Genomic DNA, 12,320 nt, shown 5'->3' with positions numbered 1-12,320 from the left:
AACGCCTTCTGGATGGGTAAAATGAAAATATCTAGTATATATATCCTACAAACCTAAGTATTTAAAAACAATCTCTATGCAGTTTTGTTGCACTCATAAATATTTTATTGTCGTCCGAACCATTTCTTCAAACGTTGCATGGGATTCTGGTGCTCCGTCATCCGACCCGTTTTTTGAAACTAACAAATTTAATTACATATTTATTTAAAAAATCGAAAATAAGTCTGGGTTGTATTAACACCCCAATGGTTCTGTTGTTATCAATATATTGGCGACTCCTACGCCTCACAAATGTAACCGCCAAATTTTTAAATTTTAGTGTTCCTTAACAATGATTAAAATAATATGTGAATACAAGACCAGTTGAAGAAAACTAGAAGAACTTATGTTAGTTTTTCGTGTTATCTCCTAAAGCTTTTGAATACAACCCAGTTCCCATAGATCAATATTATTAGGTGACTAATAGAAGGGCTTTCATTGGAGAAGTCTAATGGCCTTTATCATGACTAAGCCACAAATGCTATTTTTTGCAAATGTTATTAACTGGTTTTACAGTGGGTTATTTTAACAGAAATGATTTAACAGAACTTTTAACATCATATAACCTGCATCACTATAATTAAATTTTCAATTGATAAGACAACTGAAATAATGGAAGTCCCCTTTATTGTTTTTTGTCGGTATAAAGACGACTGGTAGCTGTTTCTTGATTTCAGTACTAAAAAGTTCTTCAACAGAAAACAACACACATTTTGTAAAAAGAATTAGTGATTTTACAATTTATAAAATAAAATGGGATCAGTCTTGGAAAAGAGCAGTTGGTAAGTCTTAATTAATTTAAGAACTATTTTTTTCTATATACACAAAGGCGAAACAATACATTAAAGAAATGATCTTATCTCTGTAGTCCCAAGACAAAGCAGCTCGAGAACTTTCTTCTCAATTAGTCATTTCGAAAAAAAAGTTTTCCATTTAAAAGTGCTTCTCTTTCCCTCGAGTCCTTTTTAATTTATGGGGGTTTAAATAATTGATTATCCTTAATTAGTCGTGAAAAAGTGTTTTTAGTCAAGCGTGATTCATACAAATGAAATACAACTTTCATGTTATTTGTACGGAACGAGCTTATAAATACAAAGCTACTTACACCATTTGTAATGTTATATCTGTATACCACTGATTAGACCACACAGTATCGCATCAGGTACTGGCGGGCCTTCCACTTGTTCCCGTTGGCTCGGTATATCAGGTGCAGGTTGAAGGCCACCTCGTGCTGCAGACCCAGCGTAGATTCGTGCTCTGCAATCAACGGGTGAACGGGCACGGCCAGCGCTTTTTCGTAGTACTCGACTGCCAGGTGCAGGATGTTGGCCTGGTGGTAGATTCGCCCGATGTTGTAGAAGATCTCCTGCTGGGCGGCGCAATCCGAGAACTCGTGACCAGCGGACCGCAACTCCTTGTAGCGCTGGGCAAAAGCCACGGCTTGGGCCACAGAAGCCGACTTACGCAGCACCTTCTTCTGCAGCGACAGCTGGTTGAAGGCCACGGCTATGCAGAGAGCCACCAGGGGCTCGGGATTCTCGCGCAGAATAGGCATGTAGATGTTCAACGCATATTTGAAGGAGGCGCAGTTGAGGTGGTAGTGTCCTTGGAAGATGCGCATCGGCTTGGTATCCACCGGGTGGCGTTGCATTAGACGCCGCATGTAGCGATAGTAGCGCACCTCATCCCCCTTTTGGATCATCAGCGAGAGCATGTTCCACAGGGTTGTCTGGCTGGGCTGCTTGGCGATCAGTTCCCGCAGATACGAGAAGGCTATCGCACAGTCGTCGTTGTAGTAGCAGGTCAGCACCATAATCCTCTCGATCTCGTGGTGGTAGTATGTAAATCTCTTCGTGGTCACCATGGCGAAACAGATCTTCTCGGCAGCGCTGTGCATGCCATGCTTAAAAGCCGTTCGCACCAGCTCCTGAAAGAGGTTGAATTCGTCCTTGACGGTCAGATCGGAGGCTTCAGTGGCGGCATTTTTGGCAGGGTCCTATTGAGAAATTAATAAATTTGGGATACAAGTAAAACTGCATTAAAGTCACCTGTAGATCCTGCTCCGCTGAACTATCAACCGCCTTGCTGCGCATCTGGATGATGGTCTTCAGACTCTCCGAGTTGTAGGCACTGCCTCCATTTGCGGCCGCCATCATCTCCTCGCGGTTGTACAGCTTGATGGAGTGCCGACTGAGCAGAGCATAGCCCACGTCCAAGAACTCCTCTATGCGCCCAATCTGCTGCAGCATCACACACCTCTCGTACAGCAGGCGGGCAATCAGCGGTTGGCCCTCAGCCTCACCCGGCTGCTCCAGTGCTTGGACGGCCTCCTCGTGGCGACCCTGCTGTTTCAGCAAGGCGGAGAGGGTAAACCGCGCATCATAGCAGAAGGGCGCCAGTTGCACCACCTTCTCATAGCTCTGGATGGCCTCGTTCGTGCGGTTCAGCTGGCGGAGGCACTCGGCCTGCCGCAGCCACACAAACGCCGGGCATTCGACGGTGTCGCCATCAGTAATTGGGCTCATCAGCGCAATGGCCTCGGCGTACTTGTGCTCCTGCATCAGAGCCTCCGTGATGTCCATGTACAGCTCCACGCGATCCGCCGTCAGAGTGATGTGCTCCTGAACATTCTGGATGAGATAGCCCAGCAGGTGGTGCGCCCGCATGTGGATAATGCTGACACACAGCTTGGCTCGCAGCTCTGGGACATAGTCATCCGGGATCTCGCAGAAGAATATGAGTTCGAGACTTTCCTCCTGGTCGTTCTCCAGCTCGAAGTTAGTGCGCTCCCTCAGGCACTTCAAGACCTTGGCATACTGCTTGTTTAGGATCAGTAGTTCGAGGTAGATGTTGATGTCCTCCAAGGTGAAGCGCACCCCACACACGCTGTACGCCGCCTCCATGGCCTCCAGGGCAAGCGTGTGCTTCTCCAGTACGTGAAAGTAGCGGGCCACGTTCTTGGCCGTGTTCAGGCACATCTTCCACTCCTCCGGCGGCATTAGGGGCAGCATCTTCAGGTACGTGAACATGGACGCATTGGTTTCGCCCATTTTCTGCAGGAGTTGCGCCTTCCGCAGACGCAGTTGGTAGACCTTGGGCAGCATCTTGATGGCCTTGGTGTAGATGAGACGGGCACGGGCCAGATTGCCCTGCTGCACGAGCAGATCGGAGACTCGGATCCACATGTCCCGATCCTGGGGATTTAAGTGGGCGGCCAATGTGGAGAAGTTGAGGAACTTGACCTCGTCACGGTTCTCATAGATCTCGGCCAGCGTGTAGAAGGGTTCGCTGGCCAGCGGATTCTGTCTAATGATCTCCATGCAGATGCGCTCTGCTGTCTCGAAGCGTCCATAGACGAAACTCAGGTTGGCCTCGCCCATCAGTCCCTGCAGGGCGGTGCTCAGCTGGCTCTTTCGGAAGCCGCCGCCTGTGGAACGACCACTTCCTGAAGGCTGCTCCTGTGGTGGCCTCGCCTGTGTCGAAGTACGAGGCTGTTCAACGTTGGTGGCTCCTGACGCCTCCACGAGCTCGTCTTCGTTGCCCTCCTCATCCTCGTCGCTGGCCTCCAGCTTGGTGCAGAAGTCCGGGAACTCCAGACATTGGACGCCCTGCACATAGCGCTTTATGAGAGCTCCTTCCTCCTCGTCCGCCTCGAAGGTCCGACGCTCGCCATCTGCGTCGCAGTCGATGATGTCCACAACACGCAGTGGCTCCGTCTCCTGGAACTGCTCCAGCTCGTTCTCCGGCACGTCGTTGCTGTCTATTTCCTCTATGAGGACCTCGTTTGAATCCGAATCGCCCATTTCCGCCAGGTCCCTTTTTTGTAAACAAACTTACGAGTCAGAGATGGCACAAAACCAGTATTGCAGAGTGTTCTTTTTCGTATCAGTGATTCCCAATTAAGTAACTATCGAAAATATATCGATCAATTGAAATCGATGTTGCCCGCGCAAGAATGGACAAGTTTGGCCCACCCCTGGAAAAGCAACGGAACTTAAAGTTTGTTATTCTAGGAAAACTCGCTCATTCTTAGTTCTTGTCTTAATTAATGTGATTTAACTTGTATGAATTTCTCTTAGCAAGCAAACAATGTACGGCACCGAGAACTTGGAATTGGTGAGTAATTTAAGGCGGTTATTTGTGGTACCAGGATGTAACATAAAAGTTTTCAGTTGGATCGTCAGTTGTCGCAAATAGCTTGCAACGCGGATCATTGGCTAAAACAGAAGAACACTAGCTTTCTTTTGGGCCCAAAAGCAGTGGCCAATGACGACCCGAAAGCCAAACCTTATGACCCTTTGGAAAAACAGAAAAAGTGAGTTATTTTGTATCTCTCCTCGATCTTAGCCTTACGCCAATCCTCCCCAGACTTTTGGCGTTGATGCGCAACCTACCGTATTCTCCACCCACTCCTGAAATGATGAAAGCATTAACCACCGAATTTACGGATTCAGATTTGACCACTAATGCGGTATTCGCGGAGTACCTGACCACCAGGCGATTGGAGTTCTACAACGTATGCACCGTGATGCAAATTCTGCTGAGCATCGAGGACATAAGCACAATGCAGCTCTACGCCCAACTGATCCAGCCCGATGTGGCTGTGCAGCGGGTTTCCAAGCTCAGATACAAAATAGCCCTGAACACCAAGGGCGTGAACGCCGAGGACGTGGTGGCCCCCAACTTGGACGAGGTGGTGCTGGTGCCCAAGTCCAGCTTGCTGTCCTCTCCGCTGCCTAAGCAACTTTTGCTGGCTCTGCTCCCACATGCCCACGAGGGCCTCCAATTGAAGGATCCCATGCGTCGGCATGTGGCAAGTGTGGAGCAGGTAAGTCGCACCACAGTCCACATTCGGTTCAGCCGTGGAAGCACCCCCGGCGATGAGGAGTTGCTGAGTCAGCGATTCTGTGCTATAATCCGCTCCAGGCGCACTCCCTTCCGCTACATGTACCGCGCTCTAAAGCTGCTCCAGGAGAGCCCCTTGATACGCCGCTACCTGTTCCCGTTCCCCGGCTGGTTGACCCAGATGGTGGACCGGTCGATGATCGAGCTGCGCGACTGCGCAATCCTGCCCAGCTGGTTGCAGGTGAAGCCACCTCCGGAGCCTGCTCCTCCGGCTGCAATCTGCCTGCTAAATTCCACCATCTATTCCAACGCGGAGCAGTTGCAGGCGGTGCAGAGAATTGTCGCAGGACCAAGTCCCCAGGGACCTTACATTGTGTTCGGACCACCAGGTAATCAATTAGTGTGTACAATCCCATTTCTGTCTGCATCTTTGAGATTATGTAAAATATTCTTTGGTCTCCAAAACACAAATTGCATATACAAATTATTGAAAAACTTCTTACCAATATAAAGGGTGTTTACAGTTTTATGGAACTGATAATTGTTTATAGTAAGTTTGAGGGGTGTTATATTTAATCATTTTTATTTATTAAATAAATCAACAAATATTTGGAATTATTAAGTATTTTTAAGAATTGTACATTATTCCAGAAAAATATGTACAATTTTTGAAAGAACAACAGGAATTACAGAAATTTCATGTGCGTTAGTCGGCCTTAAAACAATTAAAGAATTACGAATTCTATAAACAGACCGTCTTTAAAGTTTTGTATGCCTATTAACTTGTCTTTTACCCTGCAGGCACTGGCAAAACCACTACCATTGTGGAGGCCATTTTACAGCTGCGCCTTCAGCAACCCGGAAGCCGCATCCTTGTAACCGCCGGTTCGAACTCGGCCTGCGACACGATTGCCTTGAAACTGTGCGAGTACATCCACAGCAATGCCCGACTCAAGGATCACTTTGCCCATCAGGAGCAGCCGAAGTCGGATCACCAGCTGATCCGTGTTTTTTCGCGCTCCATCCACCACAAGGGACTCAAGTCCGTGCCGGCACTGCTGCTGAAGAATTCCAACTGCTCGAAACAGGTCTACGAGCATCTTGGAGTTTCACACATACTCCAGTATGGCATCACAGTAGCCACTCTCTGCACCGTGGGCCGTCTGGTCACCGATGACCTCGGCAAGCACAACTTCTTCAGCCACATCTTTATCGACGAGGCGGGCGCTTCCACCGAACCGGAGGCTTTGATCGGCATCATGGGGGTCAAGCAGACTGCAGATTGTCACGTGATCCTGTCCGGTGATCACAAGCAGCTGGGCGCCGTGATCAAGAGCAATCGAGCTGCCTCTTTGGGGCTCAGCCAGTCTCTGATGGAGCGGCTCCTGCGCTCCGATTGCTACAAGTTGGACGAAAACGGAAACTATGATCGTACCCTGCAGACGCGTCTGCGTCGGAACTATCGATCCCATCCGCAGATTGTGGGCGTCTTCAACGAACTCTACTACAACGGAGAGCTGATCCCTCGGGCTCCGGATGAGGAGGTGAACTTAGCCGCCAACTGGAGCCTGCTGCCCAATCCCTTGTTCCCGATCATCTTTCAGGCCACCCATGGAGTGACCAAAAGGGAGCAGAACTCCACCAGCTCCTACAATCAGCTGGAGGCAAATGTGCTTTGCTGGTACGTAAAGCGACTGTTGAACGATGGCCTCGGAAAAGGGAGGACAGTCAGCCAGGAGGACATCGGCATAGTTGCTCCGTATACCGCTCAAGGTAAACTTGTTACCCAACTGCTCCAAAGCCAGGGCCACCCCAACGTCGAGGTGGGCAGCGTGGAGACCTACCAGGGCCGCGAGAAGCCAATCATCATTGCAAGTCTGGTGCGCTCCTTTGCCAACATGGGCTTCATGCGCAATCCCCGCCGGGTAAATGTCCTCCTTTCACGGGCCAAGTCCCTACTGATCCTGGTTGGCAATCCAGTCACCCTGCGCCATCACCGGGACTTCAAGACAATTATCAATAGCTGCAAGCTTCAAGGAACATATCTCTTCAAGAAGAAGAACTCCCAGGACGGGCCGATATTCCTGCCCGACGTGGAGGAAGAAGACTCCGATGAGGAGTCGAGCAGTGAGCTGGAGGACGACGAGCTCACTCCCTGGTATGCCAAGATGCCCCAGGACATAAGTGTGACCAGGGAAAAAGAGGAGAAGCGCCTCACCGCATCGGAAGAGGAACTCAACGAAGCTATAAATAAATCACTGGCCCAGTTGTCTATAAAGAAATCCCCAAGATTTTCGTCCACTAAAATTTCATCAAAGCTGGGCAAGCTGTTAAAAACAAATCCAAACTGAAACTACAGGACATGTTTGTTAGGTAGGTATAAGCCGTAGATTAAGTGAGCAAAGACAGACCCGAAAAGTTCAAAGTACATAATTCTCTAGAAGAGATGTCATGAAAGAAGTCCTAACTTCATAGCTGCTCATACTGAACTAAAAATTCTGAGCCGTCGCTATTTGTATAAGTTTTTGTATTTTTTTATATAAGCTTCTGATAACAATACTTGTTTAATGCAGTCTAAGACTACGTTACGAAGAAGAATACTCTTGATAATCCATTTAATGGCCTGCGAATGAAGAAAGAAAATCATTTGAAATAAGATTTGTTTAAGAAATGGACCAGTCAAATCCAAACGTGTGAGTTCTCATGAATGTTAATTCAACTTCGACGTTTTAAAGTTTTATATCCAACCAAATCGGTGATTCAAATCGATGTGTATGCATTATCATATATTTATATTTAAGCAGTGTCTATATAATTAGTAAAACGATTACAAAATACAAATACAATGGAGTTGCTGCGTTAGGTTTTGAAAAATGTTTAAAAATAGTTTCGCTCTCGTCACATTACATAATCCATTTTTTTTTCAACGCTCTATCGTTTAAATTCGTTCAGTCTTTGTTAATCAACAACTTTGTTAAAGTGTTTGTTTAAGTTAAGTTGCTTTTTGTTCGTTTTTCGTTTTTTTTAAGCAATCGAAGATGAGAAATATGTTTACGAAAGAAATACCAAGTTTAGTTCGATTAATTAAAGTTCGCTCGACTCAAAACCTTTGTCTCGCTTGTTTTGGTTTGTATTAAAATATATATTATTATTCTGTATATGGGCGATGTTAGCGCTATGCGTAAACTGCTTGCGTTAAACAACTACATTTGGTATATTTTAGACCCCAAGACCGATCCAGCCAGGGTTCATCGGCGGAGTCGTCTGATTCGGATTCGGGGCGAGTGTTTTGGTGTTCAGGGTGTTGCGTTTTCTGTGTTCTGTGAGTGTGAGCTTCTGAAATCAATGGCTACGTGGGGTTAGTCTAGAGCACCACCCGCTTCACTCCGCAATCCATGCAGAACTTGGCGTGCTCGATGATGAACTTGGCGCCACATTCGTGGCAGAACTTCGACATCTTCATACTTGAGCTCATGGACGAGTTGCTCAGCAGGGAGTGCTGCGATGTGGTGGGTGTCATCGGTACATTGTTGTTGTTAGTGCTGTAAGCTGGTTGGGATTGGGATTGGGCCTGGGCCTGCTGCTGCTGGTAGTTGTAGTTGCTGCTCGGCTGCTGTTGCTGTTTCGGCTGCGCGGCAAGGGAGTTATCCGACCCACTGCTGCACGACTCGGCCCCATCTTCGTTGCCGTTATTGCTGCCACAATCTGGGGCGAAGAGCCGCTGGCGCGCCTTGAGGGTCCCGTACTTGGTTTGCGCCTGCGTGGAGGCATCCGACATGGAGCCGGGTAACTTGGCACTGGCCGTGTGCGGACGCAGGAGTCCCTGGGATCGGGGCGTGCCCGGCTGGAGTTCGGTGGAGCGCTGACGCGACAAGCTGTAAGGTGAGTTGCTGCTGTAAATCAAATAGGAGACCATTTAATATTTTTATTTTGTGTAATCATTCCAAGGTGATCCCACCTGCCGTATGCCGAATCCGAGCTCAGCTTGGAGCTGGCTCCGCGACGAGATCCCTGCGACGAGGACATCGGGTAGCCGTCCAGGCTGCTCAGCTCATCCGAGTCCGCCGACGGCGAGGGCGTCAATGGGGAGTTGGCCTTCACCGCATGCTGCTGCTGACCCTGACCCACCGGATTGGGATCCCTGCTCGGCTGCTGCAGCTGCTCCTCGCCCCTGCCGCCGTTACCCACGATGATCATGCGCCGCACGGAGGCACCGGCTTCCTCGCCCAGCTGCCGGTAGTCGCCGTGAATCCGCTGGATCATATTCTTGGCGTTGTTCAGCTGCACGTTGGGCGCCAATGCGGAGCCACCCGAGGATGGGGCCAGTCGGCTGGTGGCTTGGCTGGCCCGATCCCCGGGCTCGTCGGCGGCATCCTCCGTGTCGCTGATCTTGCTGAACCTGGCGTGCTCCGGCTCGTTCCCGTTCTCGATGTGCAGCACATCGATGGGCGTCTGGGCATTGCCGACCATGTGGCGCAGCGACTCGGGCGAGATGGGCGAGCGTCCCTGGGCATTGGCCTCCGTCTCGATGCTGATGAAGATCTCCCGCTTCGGCTGATCCTCGGCGGGCGTCCGCTTCTCCACCTCCCGGCGTCCATCCTTCTCCTTCTCCTCCTGGCTGCTGGCAATCGAGGCGTTCGACTGCTGCCGCTGCAGTCGCTCCTCCGGCATCTTGGACTCCGACCTGTGGGCGTGACTGTCTTTAACCTTGGACTGGTGGCTGTGCAGGGTGGTGATCTGTGTGGCTGTCGTCTGTGTCGTCGAAGAAGTCGCTTTCTGGAACGAGCGTTGCCTGCTCGTCGACCGATTCAGGAGGAACTCGCGACAGTCCTTGAACAGCGGGAACTGCTCGTCGTCATTCTCGTTTTCGAATGAGGAGAGGAACTCCTCGAAGTCAAAGTCGTCGAAGGTGGGCATGGCGCTGTGCACCATGGGCATGACCAGGGGCAGCGGATTGGCCAGCAGCTGCTTCTGCTGCTGCTGCCAGCACTGCTCGTCGTACTCCATGGACGAGCGATTGGCCTCGTCGTCCGCCGAGCAGCCCGAGGAGGCGTCCGCGTCCTCTGGCGAGGCATCGTACAGAAACTGGTTGCGTCCCAGTCGCATCTTCCTCTTCAGCAGGTTCCTGGCCTCGCCCGACTGCCTCCGCTCGTGGGTGATGGTGGACTGGGAGCTACTCCGGCTCCGGCTCTGGGACAACTGCTGCTGGGGCGTGGAGCTGGCGTCCGAGGAGATGCCGCTGCTGACATGCAGATTGTCGCAGGCGTTTATCAGCTTGGGATCTATGAAATCGCTGGCCACTGAACTTGATCCCGAACCCAAACCCAATCCCGTTTCCCTCCTGGGACCAAAGATGCTCTCCAGTTTAATGGGTGTGTGGGGTGTGGGTGGGTTCATCGCCGGCTTGCTGATGGGTTCCAATCGCAGGGGCGTGGCCACCGGCGGGTAGCCCACCTCCTTCACCGCACCTGGCGATGGCGGCACTGCCGTGGGAGTCAATGGCGGCAGCTGGGTCGGAGTACTCTGCCCCAGGCTCTTGGCCGAGTTCTGCTTGCTCAGCGTGTTGCTCTTGTCCTTCTGCTCCTTGCTGGTCAACTGACTGGCGGCTGCCAGCTCCGCCGCCTTGGCATTCAGCTGCTCCAGTTCGTGCTCGTACTTGAGGAACACGGCCAGCGAGTCCGTTTTGGCCACACTGCGTCCGGCTTGGGATGCGTTGCCGGCCTCACTGGTCCCGCCCACGGGCAACTTGAGCAGCTGCTTGCGGTTGGAGGCACTGGCATCCCGACGCACCACCCGCGGACTGTGGAAGTCGTTGCCGCAGGCAGCCCGCACCGGCATCTCGTCGAACTCCTCCGGCTTGAGGAAGTTCGTGGAGATGGGGCCCTCGTCGGAGAGACCCCGCTGGATGGTGGGGCGGTAGTTGGTGGCGAACAGCGGGCGACTGTTCAGCATGGGCGTGCGACGCGGTCCTCGCAGCGACGAAGTGCGTCGGAAATTGGAGGTGGGCGTGGTCTTCTGGGCGACTTGGGCCGGCTTACCGAACGCCGTGGTCAATGAGGTGGTCATGGCGATACTGGGTGTGGCGGTCGGTGTGGTTGTAGATATAGGTGTCAAGTTTCTGATGCTGGGGGTGGTGGTGGTCACCTCCTCCTCTGGCGGCGGCGTGTTGGGCGAGCAGAGCTCCTCCAGCTGACGCTTGGCCGAGAGGAAGGGATCGTACTTGTCCCCCAGGCCGCTGTTAAAAAAGAGATTGCAAAGGGTTAGGAAAGTGGCTGTGTGGTTAGTACATCTATGATTAACCGCCCATCTGTGCTCTGTCTGGCTGTCGTCTGGGGAGGATTGGTTTGGATTACATGGCTCTGATCTGGGATACAAACCTATTCGAACGGCGCTTGGCACTGGGGGCCGACTTAATGTACATGGTGCCGTTCTCATCCTGTTCCAGGAGCACCAAACGGCGACTGACGTTACTGTTCTGTTTGGTCAAAGGAGGTAGTTTCAGCACCGTCCCCTCCTCCTCTTCCTCCTCACTTGGCTCATCCAGCAGGCCGGGATTGGGACTACACTGAGCCCGCTCGATTAGCTTGGCCGCGCGACTCATGAGGTCCTCCTCCTCCGCTTCGTCGTTCAGGTCGCTGGTATAATTGTCCGGCTCATCTGCATCCGGTTCGTAGTCCTGCCTCTCGTTGCCCAGCTTCAATCTCGGGAGCACCGTCTGTCCCATCGACTGGTTAATGGCCTCCAAACTTTGCTTCAGTCCGGACATGGGCAAGGCACGCATCGGTTCCGAGCTGCTCATCACCTGACCTGATCTCTTCGTGGGGCGGGACACTGTGCGCATCGTTGTGGCCTCCATTTTTATCTGGATCTCTGCCCTTGGCGAATCCTCATCCGATCCAGAGTAGGCTTTGTACTGCATTCCCTGCAGGGGCGCCAAACTGGAGTCCAGGGAGGCAAAGTGCACGTCCTTGGAGATCACCGAACCCGGCGGCAGAGCTCGCAACTCCAGATTAGGATTCTCCCTGGTGCGAATGCGACGCCTCGCCTGACGCACTAGAGATGTGGATGAGCACTTGGAAGTCAAGTTAGCGATTTCCTGCTCATCCATTTCCACATTGCAAATGGGAGTGCCGCCTGAGGTGGAGCAGCATGGAGATGATGGGAGGTGGGGACTTGGGTTAGCTGAATTTATCTTAAAAACGCCCTAAAATACTTGTTTGGGTTTATTTTGAGCTAAGATGTCTAATATAGGTATCATCTATTATCATTCTTGCTATCTTATAGATGTAGATATTATCTATCTATTCGGCTTACCCTCGTCTTTATAGCATTTACAAATTCTGAGACTACTTAAACTAGAATATTTTTCATTTTTATTCTGGATAAGTCTTATACCATTTTATACAATCTTTAAAAAAGGAAATATTTCGAAATAA

At 51.0% G+C, this 12,320-nt stretch overlaps 3 protein-coding genes across 14 annotated transcripts in view; 1 reads left to right on the top strand and 2 right to left on the bottom strand.

Moving 5' to 3' along the window:
- The first annotated feature begins 67 nt into the window (after positions 1–67).
- LOC108051227 (putative helicase mov-10-B.2) lies at positions 68–7,739 on the top strand. 2 transcript variants are annotated; one of them, XM_017133246.2, is made up of 5 exons: positions 68–821; positions 4,119–4,155; positions 4,212–4,354; positions 4,408–5,273; positions 5,686–7,739. In XM_017133246.2, exons 1-5 carry the CDS (start codon positions 793–795, stop codon positions 7,233–7,235), a joined length of 2,625 nt encoding a protein of 874 aa, XP_016988735.1. In that variant the 5' UTR covers positions 68–792; the 3' UTR covers positions 7,236–7,739. The 2 variants fall into 2 exon arrangements, with proteins under 2 accessions (XP_016988735.1, XP_044315485.1); XM_044459550.1 differs by lacking the exon at positions 68–821 and adding an exon at positions 4,028–4,038.
- LOC108051228 (general transcription factor 3C polypeptide 3) lies at positions 1,042–3,878 on the bottom strand. The gene is made up of 2 exons (XM_017133247.2): positions 2,088–3,878; positions 1,042–2,035 (listed from the first exon to the last, which is right to left on the bottom strand). The coding sequence occupies exons 1-2, from the start codon at positions 3,840–3,842 to the stop codon at positions 1,178–1,180; spliced, it is 2,613 nt and encodes an 870-aa protein (XP_016988736.1). The 5' UTR covers positions 3,843–3,878; the 3' UTR covers positions 1,042–1,177.
- The window catches only part of LOC108051224, a 23,432-nt gene continuing 18,765 nt past the window's right edge, over positions 7,654–12,320 (bottom strand). For 6 of the 11 annotated variants that reach the window (XM_017133238.2, XM_017133240.2, XM_017133239.2 and 3 more), the window contains 2 exons: positions 8,843–11,119; positions 7,654–8,777 (listed from right to left, as the gene is read on the bottom strand). In XM_017133238.2, coding sequence (XP_016988727.1) covers positions 8,249–8,777; positions 8,843–11,119 — 2,806 coding nt within the window. In that variant the 3' untranslated portion in view covers positions 7,654–8,248. Of the gene's footprint in view, positions 8,778–8,842; positions 11,120–11,261; positions 12,019–12,320 lie in introns of all 11 variants that reach the window. The other 5 variants (XM_017133242.2, XM_017133241.2, XM_044459535.1 and 2 more) reach the window with 3 other exon arrangements.

Source organism: Drosophila rhopaloa, unplaced genomic scaffold (genome assembly GCF_018152115.1).
Source record: "Drosophila rhopaloa isolate 14029-0021.01 unplaced genomic scaffold, ASM1815211v1 contig_115, whole genome shotgun sequence".
NCBI lineage: Eukaryota > Metazoa > Arthropoda > Insecta > Diptera > Drosophilidae > Drosophila > Drosophila rhopaloa.
Note: the sequence above shows the minus strand (reverse complement) of the source record. Positions and strands in the feature narration are given on the sequence as shown.